General features: G+C 42.2%; 1 protein-coding gene across 4 annotated transcripts in view; it reads right to left on the reverse strand.

Moving 5' to 3' along the window:
* The window catches only part of ARHGEF3 (Rho guanine nucleotide exchange factor 3), a 229,399-nt gene that overhangs the window by 38,903 nt on the left and 167,147 nt on the right, over positions 1-23,349 (reverse strand). For all 4 annotated transcript variants that reach the window (XM_084840053.1, XM_084840056.1, XM_084840055.1 and 1 more), the window contains one exon: positions 6,451-6,558. In XM_084840053.1, the coding sequence (XP_084696179.1) occupies positions 6,451-6,558 (108 nt within the window). The remainder of the gene's footprint in view (positions 1-6,450; positions 6,559-23,349) is intronic.

Here is a 23,349-nt window from a genome sequence, read left to right on the forward strand (position 1 = left end):
GGGTTGATTTCCTTTAGGATGGACTGATTTGACCTCCTTGCAGTCCAGGGGACTCGTAAGAGTCTTCTCCAGCACCACAGTTCGAAAGCATCAATTCTTCGGCGCTCAGCCTTCCTTATAGTCCAGCTCTCACAGCCATACATTACTACTGGGAAAACCATAGCTTTGATTAGACGGACCTTTGTCGGCAAGGTGATGTCTCTGCTTCTTATTACGCTGTCTAGGTTTGCCATAGCTTTCCTCCCAAGGAGCAAGCGTCTTTTAATTTCAGGGCTACAGTCACCGTCTGCAGTGATCTTGGAGCCCAAGAAAGTAAAATCTGTCACTGCTTCCATTTCTTCCCCTTCTATATGCCAGGAAGTGATGGGGCCAGATGCCATGATCTTCGTTTTTTTAATGTTGAGTTTCAAACCAGCTTTTGCACTCTCCTCTTTCACCCTCAACAAGAGGCTCTTGAGATCCTCTTCGCTTTCTGCCATTAGGGTGGTATCGTCTGCATATCGGAGGTTGTTGATAATTCTCCCAGCAATCTTAATTCCGACCTCTGATTCATCCAACCCGGCGTTTCTCATGATGTACTCTGCATATAAGTTAAATAAGCAGGGTGACAATATGCAGCCTTGTCGTACTCCTTTCCCAATTTTGAACCACTTGGTTGTTCCATGTCTGGTTCTTACTGTTGCTTCTTGACCCTCGTACAGGTTTCTCAGGAGACAGGTAAGGTGGTCTGGTATTCCCATCTCTTTAAGAATTTGCCACAGTTTGTTGTGATCCACACAATCAAAGGCTTTAGCGTAGTCAATGAAGCAGTAATAGACGTTTTTCTGGAATTCTCTTGCTTTCTCCATGATCCAGCGAAAGGTGGCGATTTGATCTCTAGTTCCTCTGCCTCTTCGAAACCCCGCTTGTACTTCCAGTAGTTCTCGGTTCGCATACTGCTGAAGCCTAGCTTGTAGGATTTTGAGCATCACCTTGCTGGCATGTGAAATGAGCGCAATTGTGCGGTAGTTTGAACACTCTTTGGCATTGCCCTTCTTTGGAATTGGAATGTAAACTGACCTTTTCCAGTCTTGCGGCCATTGTTGAGTGTTCCAAATTTGTTGGCATATTGAATGCAGCACTTTAACAGCATCATCTTTTAAGATTTTACATAGCTCAGCTGGAATACTGTCATCTCCGCTAGCTTTGTTGTTACTAATGCTTCCTAAGGCCCACTTGACTTCACTCTTGAGGATGTCCGGCTCCAGTTCAGTGACTGCACTATCATGGCTATCAGGGACATTCAGATCTTTCCTGTATAGTTCTTCTGTGTATTCTTGCCACCTCTTCTTAATCTCCTCTGCTTCTGTTAGGTCCCTGCCTTCTTTGTCCTTTATCATGCCCGTCTTTGCACAAAACGTTCCCTTGAGATCTCCAATTTTCTTGAAGAGATCTCTACGCTTTCCCATTCTGTTGTTTTCCTCGATTTCTTTGCATTGTTCATTTAAGAAGGCCTTCTTGTCTCTCCTTGCTATTCTCTGGAAATCTGCATTCAGTTGGATATGTCTTCCCCTTTCTCCCTTGCTTTTCACTTCCCTTCTTTCCTCAGCTCCTTGTAAAGCCTCATCAGACAGCCACTTGGCTTTCTTGCACTTCTTTTTCTTTGGGATAGATTGAGTTGCTGCCTCCTGAACAATGTTACTGACCTCCGTCCATAGTTCCTCAGGCACTCTGTCTATCAGGTCTAATCCCTTAAATCTATTCCTCACCTCCACTGTATATTCATATGGGATATGATTTAGGTCATACCTGAATGCTTTAGTGGTTTTCCCTATGTTCTTCAATTTAAGCCGAAATTTTGCAACAAGAAGCTCATGATCTGAGCCACAGTCAGCTCCAGGTCTTGTTTTTACTGACTGTATAGAGCTTCTCCATCTTTGGCTGCAAAGGACATAATCAATCTGATTTCGATATTGACCATCTGGTGATGTCCATGTGTAGAGTCGTCTCTTGTGCTGTTGGAAAAGAGTGTTTGCTATGATCAGTGTGTTCTCTTGGCAAAACTCTATTAGCTTTTGTCCTGCTTCATTTTGTACACCAAGGCCATGCCTGCCTGTTATCCCGGTGATTTCTTGACTTCCTACTTTAGCATTCCAATCCCCTATGATGAAGAGTATATCTTTTTTTGGTGTTAGTTCTAGAAGGTGTTGTAGGTCTTCATAGAACCGATCAACCTCAGCTTCTTCGGCCTCAGTGGTTGGGGCATAGACTTGAATTACTGTGATGTTGAATGGTTTGCCTTGGATTCGTACTGAGATCATTCTGTCGTTTTTAAGACTGTACCCCAGTACTGCTTTGATAGGGGTGTACAAAATTATGCATAGTGTGGAGAAAGTGGATGGGAAGCCATTTTTCTCCCTCTCTAATAATATTCTCTCATAAAACATGAAGCTGAACGGTGGAAGATACAGGACAGATAAAGGAAGTTCTTCTTTACGCAATACATAGTTAAATTATGGAATTCACTTCCACAAGATGTAGTGATAGCCACCATTTTGGATGGCTTTAAAAGAGGATTGGACAAATGCATGGAGCATAAGGCTATCAATGGCTACTAGTCCCGATGCATATATGCTACCTCCATTATCAGAGGCAGTATGCCTATATATACCAGTTGCTGGGGAACATGGACAGGAGGGTGCTCTTGCACTCATGTCCTGCTTGTGGGTTTCCTGTAGGCAACTGACTGATGGACCTTGGTCTGACACAACATGGCTTCTTATGTTCTCATTATTCTGAACTCACCAATCTTCAGTCTTTCTGTCCATTGTTTGGTTGGTATTAGCAGAATCTAGCAATGAAGACATAGGCCTTGACAAATCATGGTTTGTCATTACAAAAAGGAATCAGAGCAAAATTCAGGTTCGTGAGCTCTCCCTTTTCCTCCTCCTTCATCCACAATTAGAAACTTCTATTCAATGAAGTTTCCTCTTTTATCCAAATACATGAAAATATGGTTTGCACATACCATAGTTAATTAACAAAGCAGGACCTAATCTAATCCTGATTTGATATCATTGCTTATTAACTATGGTTTATCCAAACTACAATTTCACATATTGGAACAAAATGGGAAACTGCAGTTTGATACAAACTGCAAAGAAAACAGTTCACCCCCTCCCAATCTTGGGCCCCCATATGATTTGAACTACAGCCCCCATCATCCCCAGCCAGCAAGGTCAATGGTCAGAGATAAGGGGAGTTATAGGGCAACATCATCTGGGGACCTAAGACTGGGGAAAATTTCACATCTGAAGTGAATGCATGAACTAGAAGCTACTGCAAGAAGCAATTGGAATTAAGATTTTGCAATCATAGAATAGTAGGGTTGGAAGGGGCCTGGTAGACCATTGAGTCCACCACCACCACCCCAATATAAATTAACATTTGTCATTAGGAAGCAGCATTAGAATATCACAAAGCACATCTCTCAGGAAAGTTAAGGTTTTCAGCTAGTGGTGCAATGTGTTTAATTTAGCAGAGATGAACACCCCCACAAATATCTCCGTTCCCTCAAGCTACCCCTTTCTCTGGGGCATCAGAGATTGCCACATTCAGAGAATGAATGCTGGATAGCATGGGTCTGTTATCCAATACAAAATCAATAGTTGGGCAATAGTTTTATTAGGGCCGACTAAAAAAAAAAATGTGAAAGATTTTGAGTTCACCACAATTCTTCATTAGGCTAGGTGGTGCAAAAATCGGGGGATGGGGAAAAAAAACAGCAAAGTCACAAAATTTGCCCCATTGTTGTAGCCATGAGGTCTGCAGTCTAGACCTAGACTGGGTCTATCTATACTGCAGACCTCATAGCCACAACCTTGGTCAAATTTTTGAACTGTTTTTAGGTTCATTATGGAGCACAACACCTAAGGAGACAAGTGGATGTCCATTCAGCCAATCTGCTTCTCCCTCAGGTTTGCAAGGTATGTCCAGACAGCCAAGTCACAGCCAAGGCACAGCACAGAGGGCAGAATCAGAGTCATATAAATAAAATCGCAGTGAGGAAAATGTAATGGCATCCAAGTAGGAAATGAAAAGAGCATAGGGTTCAATTTCCCAAAACATCATTCCAAAATGACAGCTCTTTTAAAAAGATGGAAGAGTAACACTAAGGGTCTCCACACCTTCTATTTCTCTTCTGCTCTTTCTTTTTCTTCTTCTTCTTCTTCTAAGTTAAACTTTCTGTGTTATGGGAAAAGATGGAAGAATCCTAGAGAAAACACAGGAAGGCCACAACAGGAGAGATGATTCCATCATATGAACATCCCATAAGAAGTGTGTACAAAAAGGGTGGCAATTCTGGAATAATTAGTTCATCTGATAGTTGCCCCAGGATGAGATTTATATGCCCAACAATACAGTTTCTAGACTCCACAAGTGAATTCGATAATCTTATTTCCCTGCTCAAAATGTCTAATTTGTATGCAGAGTGTGGTAATTTCTGTAGCATACATGTGTCATTCAGGAAAGAAGTGGTTATTGTTTTAAAAGCTTGTAATATCTCTTGTCCGTTAAGAATCCTGACAGTGAAGTATGTGAAATGCAATGACATATACTACAATTAAAAAAAAAAAAACTTAAAAAAAAGTTTTTTCTTCTTAAAGGCGATTTCAAGCAGGATGATGTTTTGTTCATGGAAATATGAAAAACTCCTCAGATCCCTTGTGTAGTTTGTCACCTATGAGTGTGTAAGGTTGCTGGCTTGAGATATCATGATGCTAGCATCCTGGGACAGATCAGACACAGACCAGCAAGCATACGCAATTACACAGACACTTAAAGAGTAGGGCTTCTCTGCATTGAAGCAAGAATCCCGCAACCTAACCGGGGCTTCACCTTCTGGAGTCTTTGCAGGATTACGATCAGCACAATACACGTGCTTCCCCCCTCCCCTTTTTTTGGCCATTTCCTTTACGGGCAAGTTCCATATATTTCATTTATACAGCCAATAGATGGCACCGTGATATTGCACGATACACCACCTCATTGATAGCAGTTTATATTTATTACTGTATTTTTGGTGATTTTTAAAAAGGCGGAATAAAGCGTAAAAACAATGGAAGAGGCACTGGAGGTTGACGACACTGTGAAAAGGACACGCAAATTTCCATGAGTGACTGACCACAGGCGCACGAGAAAAGCCTCATGTGAAGAGGGCCATAGTCTCTGACAAGCAGTTGGCCTGGCCCCGTAGTGGCTTCAGTGTTTCGCATCCATGTCCACACAATAATAATACATGAATACTTTGAGTCACACACTGAAAGGGTGCTGGTAGTGAGCCCTGTACACAAGGCTGAGTGTCCACACAGCACTTTGCTGTGCACTATGGATGTTGTTATTTTGCAGCCATGGTCACTAACCACAAAGGCTGGGTCAGGAGCAGTCAGCCTCTTCAATATACTGAACTAGAATATCTCTCCCTAATATCAGTTAGCTCTTTCTATGGTAATTACATGGGTGGGACAATTTCTCTGTCAGATGACATACCAAACTGCCACTGAAAACGTGCAAGTTTCAAAAACTGAGAAATGTAGAGTAGAATGAGAGATGTTTATTGCTTCACATTCATGTTTTCTTGTTATTTGGTAATTTTAGTAAGTTCAGTTTTCTACCTCCTTCCCTCAAAGAAGATAACACACACAACAAACAGACTATTTTGATTATTCTCAAATCTTACATACCAGGACAGCTCATTCCTCTGTATGCATTTTAATGCCATCCATATATAAATATAGATAGCATGTAAGGGCTTATTTAACACTTGTAGATGGCACCACTATTTTTCCATAAGTGCTTGAAAATTGAACAGAGAGCAGTAGTTATGAAAATTGCTCACTGGGAGGTGAATTATGAATGCTAACGTTGCCTAGTTCAGTGACGAGAGATTATCTTAAGTAGTACTATGCCTGCATTTCAGTCTATAGTTTTAAACTGTCATATGCTTCTAGAAAGGTTATATTTTTAAGCAAAGGATCCCAAATTTAATATCTTGAATTCTTGTTGATGAGAAATCAAAATGCTAGTTTATGCATGCACGGCGTTCAAACAATTGTTATGTTGGCACTTCTGTCAGAATAATGGAAGATCTATTCCAGATATTTCCACCCAAAGCTGTTTAATATTTTGAAAAGAGCACAGATCCATCTACACCAGAAGAATGAATCATTAGGAACTGTGCATACATAAACTGTTGTGCAACAGAAATCATTTACTTGTTCTTACTGAAAGTGAAAACCATGATTCATATCTGATATTTGATTGTGAAAACAATGTTTTTCATTATCAACATATGGATGTGCAATATGAAAAAGAAATGTTCTACACAGAACATAAGAAAAAAGCCACAACAGTAGATGTATTCCTTATATTGAAACACAACAACAACAACAACAATAATAATGGTTTTACCTGAAGAGTCTGGCCAAATCGCTTCAAAGGTGTTGCTCGGACAGGAGGGATTAAGCTTGCTAGTGATGTAACTCTAGAAAGAGGCTTGACCCGTTTATTACTGGGTTCCTGTAAATTTTAGGCAAAATAATTGCATGTTAGAATCATAAAGCAACAGAGTGATTCTGTCATACAAGAGAGGACCCACAACAAAATGTTGCAATTGTATTCCCAGTACCTAACAAGAGCCCGGCTATTTAAAATTGGAGCCTTGTGGCACCTTTGGGCTCATAGAAAAACGGGGAGGTTTCAGATGGAGAAAAGAAAAAGAATACCTTGTTTTCCCTTTCACATTATCCCAAAACCTTTGTAATATATAGTGCTAAAGGGCTCTGATTTGAGTCTGGCTGATAAACCCAAATCTGAGTATTATCATCATCATTTATTATTATTGGTGTTAATAATATTTATTTTTACCCCATTGTACAAAAACAGAATCAAATATAAAACCAATAAAAATACTGAAACAGTAACAACTGCAGCATTAAAACACCCAAAATACCAACAATGTAAAATATGTAACATTTAAAAGCAGACTAAAATGGAAAGACCAGGGAGGGGGGTATTGGAGGATCTCTATTAGGAGGGTAAGGCCCTGTCTCTCATGCCCACCTGTCTGATCTCATGTAATGAGATGTAATGATGGGACAGAGAGCAGGGCCTCAAATGTCAGTCTCAATGATTGGGCAGGTTCATGTGGACTAGGTGATTTTCTGAGGACTGCTATATAGTGGCAGGAGATGGGGAAATAAAAATGTCCCCTTTCCTGTTTATAAAGTGCAGGGAGGGGGATTAACCTGATGGTGCATATAGCCCCCTCAACACTACAAGCTGTTACAGTCTCAAGCAGGGCAATTCTTTTGCTTATGCCATTTTTCCCCTCCTCCAACCCATCCAAAGCCACATGTTCAATGTTCCATGGCTCAGCTGCCCTCATCCGTTCCACTGAAAGCACTGTGGTTCCACTGAAAGCACCGAAAGCACTGAGCAAAGGCTCTTGCCAGACTATTTGGGGGGTTAAAAGCATTTTTCCTCTCTTAATTTACATACTAATATTCCTCTGCATACCTGGAGGTTGTCCCCAAGTAGGGAAAAACACTAGCCATAAGAAGACAGGTCCTCTTATGGATCAGTAACTAGGGAAAGAACAGACAGCAGAGCATGGGAATAAATGGTAAATTCTCCCAGTGGAGGGAAGTAAATAGTGGGGTGCCACAGGGCTCTGTATTAGGTCCAATGCTTTTCAACATGTTCATTAATGATCTGGAATTAGGAGTGAGCAATGAAGTGTCCAAGTTTGCTGATGACACCAAATTATTTAGGGTGGTTAAAACAAAAAAGGGATTGTGAAGAGCTCCAAAAGGATCTCTCCAAACTAGGAGAATGAGCATCTAAATGGCAAATGCAGTTCAACATAAGCAAGTGTAAAGTGATGCACGTTGGGGCAAAAAAATCCAATTTCAAGTATAGCCTGATGGGATCTGAGCTAGCAGTGACAGATCAAGAAAGAGATATTGGGTTTTTGGTGGACAGCTCAATAAAGATGTCAACCCAGTGTGCAGCCACTGTAAAAAAGGCAAACTCCATGCTAGGTAAAATTAGAAAAGGAATTGAGAATAAAACTGCCAGTATCATACTCCCCCTATACAAATCTATGGTGCGACCACACTTGGAATACTGTGTACAGTTCTGGTTACCACACCTAAAAAAAAAAAAAAAAGATACTGTAGAGCTGGAAAAAGTGCAGAAAAGGGCAACTAAAATGATCAAGGGGCTGGAGCATCTCCCCTATGAGGGAAGGTTACAACAGCTGGGATTGTTTAGCTTGGAAAATAAGAGGTTAAGGGGAGACATGATAGAGAGCTACAAAATTATGCATGGTGTGGAGAATGTGGATAGGGAGACATTTTTCTCCCTCTCACAAAGTACTAGAACCTGGGGTCATTCTATAAAGTTGATTGGTGGGAGATTCAGGACAGATAAAAGGAAGTACTTCTTCACACAGCGCATAGTTAAACTATGGAATTCGCTACCACAGGATGTAGTGATGGCCACCAATTTGGATGGCTTTAAAAGGGGGTTGGACAAATTCCTGGAGGAAAAAGGCTATCAGTGGCTACTAGTCTTGATGGCTATGTGCTAGCTCCAGTACAAGAGGGAGTGAGCCTATGTACACCAGTTGCTGGGGAACATGGTTGGGAGGGTGCAGTTGTGCTCATGCCCTGCTTATGGGTTCCTGGTGGACAACTGGCTGGCCACTGTATGAATAGAATGCTGGACTAGATAGACCTTGTGTCTGATCCAGCATGGCTCTTCTTTTGTTGTTAAGGTATTAGAGAGATTCAGCTATAACTATAAATGAACACAACCAATTCTTGTGATCATAATTAAGATTTGTTTTGCTCAATACACACAAATGTGTACTGGCAAATGCAGCCCAAGGAGAAAATGCTGTGCAGGGGGAAGCAAAGAGACACTATTGACTTATGTAATTTCATACACACAGTGCAAACCTATCCACGTTTACTCTGAATTAAATCCCACTGGGTTCAATGGTGCTTACTCTCAAGTAGGTGTGCGCAGGATTGCACTTTTAGACAACATCCTACACATGCATTTAATTGCTTCCCGGTAAAATTCCCTATCCCCTTTAATAACGTAAACGGTTCAGCAGGTTTTCTTGTTATGACAACCTTGCAATTGAAGGGCATAGATAGAGTTTAAAAACAGAACTCTTTAGCATCAAATATTTCTCCATGCTGGTAGTCAAATCACTTCACATTTCTGCATTCAATAAATATAATCTGTTCCAAGAGAAATTAGAAAGCTAAAGATTACAGTATCTGTAAAGGTCATTTGTTCACATGTACATCTCCTGAATGTATTATACATATATATTATACAACATCCAATATGTATTTAAATGAAATGAGATTTAAAAAATGGAATAAGCATCTGGCATCAAAGAACAATTCAATAACTAAGATTTACAATACATCTCATACACTATTTAATACCTTGTATGACAAGATCCTCTAAAAAATAATATTCTATTTCTGCACCACCATAAAGTGTAAACAAAACTATGATGGAAGAATCAGAAAGAGCTCTAGCAGTAATAATTGTTAAAGTTTACTATTACCCTTGCCTTCCTAATCTCCATCCGACATTGAAGGGTTCTTGGGCAACACATGTAAAAGATAAGTTGTGAAAGAAAAACCAAAATCTTCCAGGTAATGGGAATGAATCCATCAAAAATCATATTGCAAGAGCATCCTAAGCCATTCACCTTTCTTTTTCAGCCATGATTATGACGTTTGCTTAAGCACCTTATAGCTCCAGTTTCCTAGAAAAATCTCTGGGAAAATAAATCAGAGCTTACTGCAGTCTTCCACATCTTAGCAGATTCATGTTAGCAGTTCTTCTAGTACACACACACAAAAGTTAGAGCAGTGGTAGATTAATTAATATTGGCCAGAAATATTACTTGCACCAGCAGAGTTACTAAAAGAACCAAAAGCCAGCTAAATATTTATTTCTCCACAAAGCTGAAATCCATCAATACTCATAAAACATGGCACAAAAACATGCTAAAAAGCCCTATATAGATAATGGATTTATACACTTGTGGATCCTAATAAGAAGCAAACAAAAAGCATGCTGCACCCTAATCTTCAACCAAGGTGCATTCAGTTTCTTTTGTCTTCAGCAGCAGTCACTTGGCTCAGTGTTTTTGAAGGTACGTTTATTTTTATGGCACTGCAGCACCATTGGAATACTGAACACAGTAGAAAAATCTTTGAGCTTTCACTGTAATTTTCCTCTAAATGGCGCCTCAGCCACCCTCTGTTTCTTATTTTTCATGCCAGTGCTGCCGGGCCACAATACTCCTATGACAGAGAGAAGCTTTTCATCAGTAATACTGCACTGCACTGCAGTCAGAACACAAACAATGTGACAGAACGTCTCAAGTGTGTGGGTCAAAGCTATGTTACAATACACTGAGTTAAAAGCTTACCTGGGTATATATTTCCTTTACTTTCATGCCTCTGGAATATAATAACCTATTGAAAAATGATACTGACTTATAGGGGTTGTTATTTTTAGACTATAATTCCTGTCAAGGAATTCCAGGATGTTTAGTCACACACACCCCTTGCTGACTGTCTTATTTCTCTCCATGAACAGTGACCTTCACTCAGACAACCTGCTCTTGTCCTTGGATAAAAGAGGAAAACGCATGATACTGCTGGAGTTGTGGACTTGCAGCTCATCCCAACCCCCGTTTTGCTATGAAAACAAGGGATAGTATCCTACTGGGCTGCGTGCTCATGGGACGCACTGTTCATGCAATGGGACTTTGGAGCTTCTAAAAATAACCGCAAAGGAGCAGAAATGATTATTTCTGGAACAGGGAAGGTTAGTGGTGTTCTCAGAAGGGAGCTCGGCTGACCTGTTCCAATCTGGACATAAGCATTTCTGCTTGTTTCCGGGGTTGTTTTCAGAAGCAACTAACGCACTGTCACGCAAGCAGTGGGTCCCGCAAGCACTGCAGAACCAGCAGAGATGGAGCAGCCCTGTTGAATATTGCTCAAGATGCCCTTAAATTTTTTTTAAAAAACATTTCTTTACCACCTTTCTGGAAAAACCAATCAAAGCAGTTTACAAAAAAATCAAAAAATGCACATCACAAACAAATAAGTTACATGTGAAAAACAACTTGAAAAACTGTAACAGTTTAAGGGATGTGTCTTGACTTCCTTCAAGTTCAGCAAGAGTGGGGATCAGTCATAGTTCCAGTGGGAGTGCATTCTAGAGCCTGAAAGGAACAGAAGAGAACCCTTTCCCATGTTCCCGACAAGCAGGCCTCTGTAAGTGAGGGTATCTTCAAAAGGGCCTCTCCTGCTGATCTTAGTAACTGACCAGTTTCATACCAGATAGGGCCTACTTATCTGAGGACTGCATAAGTATCCTGCTAAGGCTGGGTCACACTCAGCGATAAGGCAAATAAAGGGTCAAATCCACTGGCAAGTCAATAAACAGGCAAAGGTCAAGCACAAAGGTATTAGTCCATCAAAAGAGCAGTTCTAGGCAGGAATAGTCAGTACAGGCAATGGTCAAAGGCACAGTATTACCAGGGAAGAGGGAGGGTTCCAAGAGAGAGGTCTGAGGTATGGACCAGGTCCAAACACAGACAAGCAGTCAGATACAAACTCAATCCAACGAGCAGAGTCAGGCAGGAGTCCAAAAGTCAGTAACACAAAACTTATCACAGAACAAGACACTGGAGCTAGTAGTAAGACATCATTTCCAGCAGCTCTCAAGTTCCAACTGATAGCTGAAACTGCCAGAGCCCCACCCAAAGGCACGGCTGCAAGTCCTCTGCGCAACAGCAGGAGTCTTACTTATGAGGTGTACCTTTCCTCCTGAGTAGACCTTTACTCATGGGGAGTCTGGTTATGATTCTTGAAGTGTGGGCTTTGTGTCTTTGTGGAAGCCTATGGCTCCACCTTATGGAGCCAATGCACTTGAGAGCTGAATGGGCACTTTGCTTCCTCCTCTGCAGCAATGGGTGACTTACAGTCCTCAGGGATCCCATCTGGGGGTCTCCCAGAGTCCAGTGCTGAAGAAGAGCCTGATCTATCCTCTTTACTGATGCTAGAGGTGCCTGAGGTCTTGCTAATGTGCGGTCCCCAAACCAGTATCACGTGTGGCTCTCAGGGCCAGAAGGTTGTAAACCCGATGTAAACTGATCTTAACAGATGGACTAAGAACAAGACCAAAGTGCATGTTCAGACTCTCTTATCCACAAACTATGAAACCTAGGGCCCATCTACATGGAGACGCTTTCCAATGTGATTTCAGTTAAAAATTGGATTTGCTCCTCCCATGGCACATGCAGCCAATGAAGGTGGTGTACACAAAAGAAGAAGAAAGAAATGCTTTTGCATGGCAGATGAGAAACGGCATTAGTTCAGACATATGTTGGCGGACTCTCGTGGCATCAACAAGCTTCCTTTTAAAAAAAACTCAGCTCCATGCTGAGGAAGTGCAGTGCAAGTCAATGGAAATTACTTCTGAGTAGACATGTGCAGCAGGCTGTTTTCAGGTCATAAGTGCAGATTTCAAAAGAACAGACTCACCCCAAAGCGCAGGCTCATTTGGGGAAAAAACAAAACATGTTAAAGTTATTAACATTATGTGAGAAGCTGCGCTCCTCCGCTCCTCCAGAAAAGCGGAGATTCTCCACGCCTCTCTCTGGGCTCTGTGCAGAGTACACACAGTGCAAGTCAATGGGAATTACTTCTGAGTAGACATGTTTAGCGGGCTGTTTTCAGGGCAGAAGTGGAGATTTCCAGAGAACAAAAGTCATTCCATAGCAATGTGCTGATTTTAAGGCTCGTTTTGGGAAAACAAAGCATGATCATGCACAGGTCTGGTCCTCCAGATATGATGCAACTTTCCTTTTCTCCTATCAGTGCTGCACCCCCCAACTGGCGCCAATGGCAGAATCACCAGTTGAGGTCACACAGACTCCCAAACTGCACTGAAGCTGGTGCGACAAAACTACTTTGCAAAAATGCGGGGTTTTCAGCATGAAAACGCCCAGGAGGAACATCATGTGCCACAATTGTTTGTGAGGCACAGTAGAACTGGAGTAAATCCCCTGTGTAGGTGGGGTCCTGAAAGCATTAGACAGGTGGATCCTACTTTCTCCAATATAAGTGCTATGTAGTCTACAATGTTCTGCCAACTCTGTTGCCTGGTTTTTGGAAGAGGCACACAGAATCAAGTTAGCAGGTTGTTGGCTGGATAATATCACCTTATATGAGAGTGGTCCTGAAATTCATTCAGATTAACTAATTTGAATACCCTCCTGTCAATTGGCTGCTAGCACTGGCAGAGCCAGTGTGGTTTAGTAGTTAGAATGTCTGACTAGGGTGCGACTCAAGATTGCATATATTGTCAAATTCCTGAAATTTAATATATCAGTATCTGGGCCATTAAATGTACTTACAATAAACCATGAAAGTTATCAAACTGTTAATTTGACTAGAGGAGCAAAACAAAAAACAAAACACAACAAATGGGCCAGTACTGAACTCAGGATTTGTTGGAAAAGCTTATATTACAAAGTGAACTTCTGTTCTGCTATGGTTATAAAGCAATTTCATGAAGGCTCAATAGGATTTTTGAAGTTGGGCTAGCAGAATGTCATCATTATTGAAGCAGTGGGAGTCTTCTATTGCAGGGACCTCTGGGGGATGCTGTGCAACTTTCTGTGCTCTGAACAGAACCGGCCCCTATCTGCATTGCTCTATCCTATGTTCTGTCTTGAACACACTGAAGGGTGTGAGAACCCACAATCTGGCTTTGATAGAGATATGTTTTACTCCGTGTGTTCTATATTATTCTGAACTACTTATAAATCTATATAATTATCTAGAAAGCCACATTTTGCCATCTTTTTGCCTTTTTTGTATCAAGGTTTCAGAGTGATACAATGCTATTATTTTTGCATAATCTAAATACTGATTGCAAAGAATGAAAGAGGTTGTTGGTATCTGACTTCTTATGCCTACTGAAGGAAAATGGTTCATCATAGATAAAACACAACTCTGACTTGGCAGACCACATCAGAACTCTATCTCGGTTTTCACAACAGTATTGTTCTGTATCTTTATCGCCTAGAAGTTTCCAGCAAAACTGTTTAAAGGTGTAATTTGACATTATCTTTTTTTTGCTATCAAACAATAGTTAAGTACTACGGCCTTGTTCTGATGATCATATCAAGATATGAATGAGCCTTTCACCCATGCACTCAGCCCCTTTGTTCTTCATGGTGTGCCACAATTAAACCAGGAAATCTCTAATTCAGCATATTTTCCTGTTTTATCTGAACCAGGTTTAAGTGAGGCTCTTAGACCAACTTCAAACTATGGTTTGTGATCCTAGCTTGTTCCAAAGCTGATATCCATCATTTCCCAGTTCAACAAAACAAGGAACTACGTTTCATTAGAAACTTCCTGGCTTAATTGCAGTGCACCATGAAGGAAGGAGCAAAGAGGCTTCATGTGTGGGCAAAAGGCTTGTTTGTATCTTGATTTATTACGCCAAGATATGATCATCCGAATGCAGCCACAGTGTGCAGTCCATAAAATTGAGCTCTTATCCTTTTTACAGTTTGCTGACAACTGATATTGTATTTTCTATATAACAGAATTCACGGGCTAGATCATTTGAGACAGAAATGATGAATAACCCCGACTCACACATTCAAAGCCATCCACAAGACAAACTAAGTCTATTCATTTACTTACGGAATGGGAATTGGTATTGCCTCAGAAAAGGTTCCCCTAGTTAGGTTAAATTAATTCCATTTCACAATATTTATTAGTTTTTTTATACAGTTAATTCAACAAGACCACCCAAAAGCTCCTTACCTTATTTTGAAGGAGAAAAGGAGACGTAGACAATTTTCTTAATAGAGAAAAAAAAGAAAAAGGCCAGAGTTCCTTGATTGTCTTTAGATTGACAGAAGCAGTGACCTGAATAATAAGTACTAGAAAACTGCAGTATTGACTGAAGCAGGTTCCACAAAATTGTTTTGATTTGTAGGCTAAATTTGTTTCCAAGGTAGCTAATTAGTTTCAGCTAATAAAAATATTTAAGAAGAGCGTATTTTTAATATGCTGTTCTTACATCCTTGCATCTTATTTATACAATAGGATGCAAAGACCGTACAAAATATTGAGAAACAAATCTCCAGAGAGATATCCCCTGAGAATCCATTCTATCTTTGACAATCAATACTGTACCCTACAGTTGCCATTCCATTGTGTTCAGTACGTCAAGTTATTCTTTTGCCATTCATAATATTTCTTTATTAAATCAAAATTTCATGGCAACAGTTACAGGCTGCAATCCTACTTTGGAATAAGCCTCACTGAAGTCTGTGGGACTTATTTTTGAATATACATGTACAAGATTGGGCTGTAAATCTCCTTACGCTCAAAGTCCTGAAGAAATCCTTCATTAGAAAATATTTCAATCAAATTCCATATTTTAAAACAGGTTCTACTATTTAACAACAAAGTCCTAAAAAGTACTGTTGCATATAAATTTATACAATGGCTATACCAACATCTGTGACAGTATAATAGTATCTCACAGCATGTTGCCAGCTAGAGACACTGGTATAAGATGCAGAGTAAAACTAACCAACTGAAACTAGCATAAATCAATAGGGATTGTTTTTTGCAACAACATGTTCAAAAGTGGGATTTTAAAAATGGTAAATGGCAAATCTACATAAAAATCTGCACACTTTACATATTTTCTTGATCCTGCTAGGGTTAAAATAATCCTGCTAGGAATTAAAAATAATCCTGCTAAGGTTATCTGATCAACATGCAGATTGACTTCCAGATTGGGCCCCATATACAAAAAGGATTTGCCCAGTGCTTCATTTGCAGTGCCTCTTGCTAGAGCGGGATTGCTCATGCACTGCCAGATGGTTAGCACTGACCAGCCTTAACAACTAATGAGCTGTTTGGATAGACTGGATAACTTATTGTAACCTCAGTAGATGATCAGAAGCAGCAAAAGACCTAGGATAGACTCCAATATTAGTCCTACTTAGAGTAGAAAATGAAATGGGGCTTAGGTTAGACTAACACCCTTATATGTGTTATTTGGGGAGATCATTAGCCACTGCTGCATATTATGGACTGAAATCACTATGCTATGCCAAAAATTCAGTAATGTGTACCACAAAGTAACTGGAAATATCTATATTCCACACACAAAAGACCAGAAAAAACTATTGACTGCCCCGTGGAACAGATTCCAGGAGAGAGGCAGGTGAAGAGAACTTCAGAGACTGCTTCTCCTGGACTCTCCCCCTGTCCCCCACTGCGCCATCTACCATCAACTAGCCTATGGGAAGGATTCCGGGGTGGTGGTGTCTCCATGAGCGTTTTACTGCGAGGTTGCTGCATTCAGAGACCATTTGGGGCACATGACATTGCGGCCACCCCAGAGTTTTGTGCCGAAAAGCCAGTTCTTCTGAGACTACTTTTAGTCCAGTTGTTTTCCTTTAAGTTGGCTTGTCTAAGCTTCTGTTGTAGCGTGCACCTCCTTCTGTATTTACTCAGGCATGACTTCCCTGTCCAGGGATGGATGTGTCTTTCACCTGTCCATGACCTCACTGACCTGGTCAAGGGGCGTTTCCCCAATGTATTCCCCACCTGTCTTTCCCCAGTGTTTCTGCCATTTCGCAGCTGGCCATCAGAGTTCTGAGCTACCGCATGGCATTTACTTCACCTTGCCTACCGCTAAACGCTGGTGGCCATCCCGCAAAGTAGAAGTGTGCTCCAAGCAGCCCCAACTTTAAAAAAAAAAGAATTAAAGCAAAATAGCACTTTTCTTGGCAGTATCTACACCTCCTATTTCAATATCATGCATTTGCCAGCAATTCCTACACCCCGTAATTCGCTATCTCACTATCACACAATAGTAGCGCTTGCTAATGTGGTTTTAAAGGAAAATTTTTTTTTAAAAATAGGCAGAATCGGGCATAGGTTGAGGAAGCAGGTGTCTCCTCAGAAGTAACTCCCATTGTGGTCAATGAGGCTTGTTCCCTAAATAACAATGCTGTGTTTCTTTACTGCTTGCTTTGTTGCTGTAAGGAAATAATGCAAAGCTTCGCTCCATCGCATTACAGGAGCTTCAGGGGAAGGAGACAAGGGAGTAGAGCCTGGGGGACAGGAGCCTCTCTTATTTGTTGAGCCGTCCCTGCCAGTCTGATGCAAACCCCCCCGCCCCCGGAAGCATGTTCCTGTGAAGCGACTTAGAATGATGCAGTGCACTCGTTCATGGAACCCTGCACGGACCAAAGCTGGTTCCTTGAAAAATCCAGATAAGCCACCATTTACTTCTCCCGTTGTCGTGGAGACACTCTGAGGAGAGAGATGGGAGGCAGATGAGGATGACACCAGACACTTGCTCCTGTTCCAGCTGGACAGCTATCTCTGTCCCAGAGCCATCTTCCACCAACTCCCCTGAGTGAAGGATTCTGATGATTTTTTTAAAAATTGTTAATATTGTTTATTGTGATTTTATTATTTTTATCTTACTTGTAAGCCACCTTGGTAAGATTTGGATCCTGAAAGGTGACTTACAAATAATTTGAAAGAAAGAAAGAAAGAAAGAAAGAAAGAAAGAACAGCAGCTAACCCGTGTCTTTCATCACACTCCGAAAATTGAGTGTTTCAAGAATACATAAAAGTTTGGTTGTTGGATTTTTTTGATGCAAGACTATTAATCATAACAGTAAAGCAATGATTAGGGCTTGAAGGAAGTGATCTGGAAAACAAATTAGACTGCATTTAACCATGTAACAGAGACTCCTAAAGTTGAAACAGTATATAGTCTTTGTCTCAAATATAAACCCCCAGCCTTACAACTAAAATAAAACAGAACTGCTTTGTTTCAGACACCTTATTCCTGGTACAGCTTCTATACTCATTTACTTTCAAAATTTCTAGTTTGGTCAACACTGTAAGGGCATGTCAACATTTTTGATGGCAGAAAGCCTAAAAAATTATTATTTGCATTAGTTTGCTACTGATTGAATTGGCACTAGATAAAATAATTGTAACAAAATAACCCCAAGTACTGGGCTTTAGTGGAAAACCACATTACAGGAAAGTCACGTTCAAGCTCTGCTACACAGCAAGTTACCAATATTTAGAACTGGACAGGATTTTGTTTTTTAATTATGAAGGTTGGGGGCATTTTTCGATGTTTAATTCACTGATCACAATCCTATGCTCACTTCACTGGTAGTAAATTCCACTGAACTCACCGAAAATGATTTCTGAGTAAATATGCATAGCAGCAGGCTACAACTCTTATTGTGCACTCTCAGACAGAAACATTTTTCTCATGAGAAGAGAGCTAATGAGAACTGAGCAGTGAATAAGTGTTAAATTTTAGCTTGAAGAGTAGACACATTCCTGGAAAACTAGCCTTTTGGATTACGTTGTAATTTGAGCAATTTTTTTAATTGGGGGGGATCATGAAATTTGCGCAAATGGTGGTGTAATTTTTTAAAATATTTTTTTATTGGCAGTCCTGTGCAAGTGCTCATAATCGCAAGTCCACCTGTTAGTTATGTAGCCCCATAGAGTTATATTCCCCTCTTGTCGATATCCTTGTCAGTTTCATCATCTCCACACACTACTTGGTTTAGCCCAGCAGAGCCATATCAAAAAACTTGTCAAGTTCCCTCACCCATTCACTCTGGAAGAAGTGGTCGATGAAACTCACACGTTCTTTGACAAGTACGGAATACAGCTCTGCCAAATTTCTGCCATTATAAAAAACTCGCAGAATCCATGTATTGGCTCAACTCGATACAGATCGATTCAACAGCAGGGGGAGAACAGAATGAAATCCACAGGGCCGAACCAGAAAAATCTGTCAAGTTTTCACCCCCAAAACAGAATGCTCATACATCCCCACTTGCACTACAGCCTAAATGAATTAAGGTGAATGCTGCCAGGTGAATTCTTTGCCTGTTTCACATTAATCATGGAGTCCCAGTTTGGCAAAGAAATCCTGATATGGGTTATCTTTGCTTTAGAGTAGTGGTCTGGATTATATAGGTGCCAATTCTGATTTAATGAGCCCCTTCTGTTTCTTCAATATCTGTAATCAAGGGGGTTGTTGGATGTGTAAGCTGGAAGCAACAATTTAAAAAGCGCTCCTGGAAAGAGATTAGTTTTTACTTAACTCAGTTTTTATTTCAGTGCTATACTGTGTAACAGTGGCATGGTGAGCGCCTTTACTATACAGAGTTGGGTGAAGCTCAAATTCCTGAGAAGCTCACAATGACCTGAGTATAAACCCAGATAATAAGCAAGAGGATGTGGCTAAGAACACCTTCAAATTCCTGCCAATGCTGCTTGTTCAAGCTCTTAATCAGTATATTGGATTAATTGAAAAAGCTGGTCACAGCTCTATGCTGTGCTGATCAAAGTACAACCGAAACATCAGAGAAGACAGGAGACAAGCCAGCATTAGTAAAATACGAAAGATCTTTCTAACCAACTTTTATATTTCAGGTTCTGATAACATACGAAGGAGTTTAAATATATGAATGTCTGGATTGTCCAGAGCCAAGAGCTTCAATGCAAGTTCTATTGTAAGCACAAGTATTCTCTTTAGGCTTAAACCTAAACATAATACTTATTAAGTTATTACATTATGTATTATGTGTAAATTATGTGTCCACCTAATGGAGGCAGTGGGGGGAGTGTTGGGGGCCAAAACATACCGAGGCTGGGCGGCAGGCACTGGCGGAGCGCTAGGGGCAGGCCATGCCAGGTAAGGGGAACAAGGGAGAGATGTGTAATATCTGTCCCCTGCTCTGGGCCTGTCCAGAGCCAAAGGATGGTGGGGGAGGCGTGACCCCATCTTCTGGCCTTCGTTTGCTGCTCTGCAATGCCAGGTCTGTTACCCAGAAAACCTCCCTCATCCATGACATGATCCTGGATGAGGGTGCAGACCTGGCATGTATTACGGAGACCTGGCTGGCTGAGGCTGCTGCTCCAACCCTTGCAGCCATGTGTCCAGCTGGATTTTCGTATGCACAGCAGCCGAGGGCTGGGGATCGGGGAGGGGGAGTGGCTGTTATCTACCGAGAGTCCTTGGTCTTCACCAGACCCCCTCTCTGGGAGACCAAGGTTGCTGAGTGCATGTACTGGAGGTTGGGCCTGAAGGGCAGTCCGGGGATTCTGCTTGTGTACTGTCCACCCCACTGCACGACTGACTCCCTGGCCGAGGTGCCTGAGGTGGTCTCTGATGTGCGTGTACAGTCCCCTAACTTATTGGTGTTGGGGGACTTCAACGTACATTCGGAGGCCATCCTCACAGGAGCACCTCGGTACTTCATGGAGACCATGGCTTCCTGGGAGCTGCACCATATTCTAACTGGGCCCACCCATGTAGCCGGTCATGCACTAGACCTTATTGAAGAGCTGTATCTTCAGCCTATCACGTGGCGGTGAAGGCAGCAAAAAAGGAATATTATGCTGCCTCTATCGCGTCTGCAGAGTGCTGTCCCAGGAGGCTGTTCCAAGTGGTCCGGAGCCTGGTCGGTCCTGTGGCTCCAGAACCACTGGAGCATTCTAAGGCCTCCTGTGAGGCCTTGGCAAGGCACTTTGCAGGTAATTGATCAGATTAGGTGTTACTCTGCACGCTGTGGATACAGTTAGTGAGCAAGAGGCGGCCTGTGGCAAACCGGTTTTGTGGGATCGGTTCCAGCTTCTTCCTCCTGATGAAGTGGACAAGGTGCTTTCATCTGTACGGCCGACCACCTGCTTACTTGATCCTTGCCCATCTTGGCTCATTATGGGCTGCGGAGAGAGACTGGGTGAGGGGATCAGGGTGGTGGTGAACTCTTCCCTTGAGGAGGGAGTGATGCCATCAGCCCTCAAGGAGGCAGTGATAAGACCGCTCTTAAAGAAGCCCTCCTTGGATCCTCAAGTTTTGAACAACTTTCGCCCAGTCTCGAATCAGCCATTTTTGGGCAAGGTGATTGAGCGGGTGTTGGCGGTGCAGTTGAAGGCACACTTGGAAGAAACTGATTATCTAGACCCATTTCAGTCAGGCTTCAGGCTTGGGCATGGGACAGAAATGGCCTTGGTCGCCTTGGTAGATGATATGAGGAGGGCTCTGGATAGGGGTGAATGCTCCTTCCTTGTTCTCTTCGACCTCTCAGCGGCTTTTGATACCGTTGACCACGGTATCCTCCTGGACCGCCTGGAGGGGTTGAGCATTGGAGACACCGTACTGCGGTGGTTCCGGTCCTTCCTCTCTGGCAGATACCAGAGGGTAGCACTGGGAGAGGAGGTTTCAGACCCGTGGCCACTCACTTGTGGGGTGCCACAGGGTTCCATCCTCTCCCCGATGCTATTTAACATCTATGTGAAGCCGCTGGGGGCTATCATCAGGAGGTTTGGGGTGCAGTGTCATCAATATGTGGATGACATGCAGCTCTACCTCTCATTCAAATCTTCACAAAGGGTGGCTGTAGAATCCCTGTCCAAATGTCTGGAGATGGTGAGTGGCTGGATGGGGAGGAATAAGCTGAAGCTGAACCCTGACAAGACTGAGGTACTTTTGGTGGGAGACAAGAGGAGGTTGGGGGATGTTGACCTGGTGTTGAATGGGGTATGGCTACCCTTGAAGGACCAGGTCCGCAGCCTGGGGGTCATTTTGGACTCCCAGCTGTCCATGGAGGCTCAGGTGTCAGCTGTGAGCCGGACAGCGCTGTATCAACTCCATCTGATATGGAGGCTGCGCCCCTTTCCTTCCCGACTATCTGCTCCCATCGGTAGTATATGCCCTGGTCTCCTCTCGTTTAGACTACTGTAATGCACTCTATGTGGGGTTACCCTTGAAGACGGTTCGGAAACTGCAGCTGGTACAGAACGCGGCAGCTCGCCTGATTAAAGGCAGCTGCCGGCGAGATCACATCACTCCAGTGCTGAAAGAGTTGCACTGGTTACCAGTTGTTTTCCGGGCCAAATTCAAGGTGTTGGTTTTGACCTTTAAAACCCTATATGGTTCCAGCCCAGCCTATCTTAAGGAGCGCCTCCAGCAGCACCAGACAAGCTGCTTAACAAGATCAGCCTCGGATGGCCTTCTCTCTGTCCCATCAGCCAGGACAGCTAGACTGGTGGGGACGAGGGAGAGGGCCTTTTCTGTGGTGGCCCCCACTCTGTGGAACTCCCTCCCTAGGGAACTCCGTCATGCCCCCTCTTTAATGAGCTTCCGTCATGCATTAAAAACGTGGTTGTTCAGGCAGGCATTTGGGGTGGGTTAGGGTATTTTAGAAAATGTTTTTATTGTAGAATGTTATTGTTTTAAACTGTTTTATTGTATGTTGTACATCGCCCAGAGTGGCTGGGTGACCAGCCAGATGGGCGATTAATAAATTTAATAATAATTATAATAATTATAATTATTATTATTAACACTGGAATAAGTAACCACTGGGATAAACATAATAATGCTATCCAATGGTAATTCTGTACATACATATTAAGTTTCTGTCATAGCATCAAATGAAGTACTATAGCCTTGCAAATTGCCCGTGTCACAATAGTGAGTTAACCTGGCACAACTGGGGATAAAGTCATTTTGAACTGCTTCCAAGGCCATGCTTCCATGACAATGGAAGGAGAAGCTAATGGAGGAGTACCAGATTTTTTTAAAGGAGTCGGCTTTGCTGTGAGCACAGTTCCACAAGCAGATTCTCCGAAGCAGTAAAAATTGCTTCACAGAACATACTTTCTGGTGGGGGTGGGGGTTGGAGTGAACATCATCTGACTGGCAGGGGCTGCTCAACCAATAAAAGAGGCTTCTCCCTCCCCCCCATTTTCTGCTTTCCCCTGAAAGTCCAGATGCACCTGCATTTCAGGAGCAAACCTCATTGAGCACAATGGGAGTTACTTCCCAATAGACATATGCTTGTGCTGGGAAGGGGCGGGGGAGAATACAAAGATGGAACCCAGACCCCATTTTAACCCACAGGAGCTCATTGACCACAATAGGAGTTACTTCTGAGAAGACAGTAATAGGTTTGTTTTAGGCAAAACAGCAGTAAACACAAAGACAGAAACCAGCCCCCACTGTAACCCGCAGAATATCTATAACGCTGTGAAGTACTTCCTAAGGCAATGGATTGGAGCCTCGAGGTCACGCTTAATCGCATTTAAGGAATTGGGCTTTGATATATGCCCTGTCAATTGAGGGGCTTTTCTGTTATTTCTGTGGTCATTGAGAGGG

This window comes from Heloderma suspectum, chromosome 2 (assembly GCF_057233095.1).
Source record: "Heloderma suspectum isolate Gila_16-S chromosome 2, 16-S_ref, whole genome shotgun sequence".
Taxonomy (NCBI): domain Eukaryota; kingdom Metazoa; phylum Chordata; class Lepidosauria; order Squamata; family Helodermatidae; genus Heloderma; species Heloderma suspectum.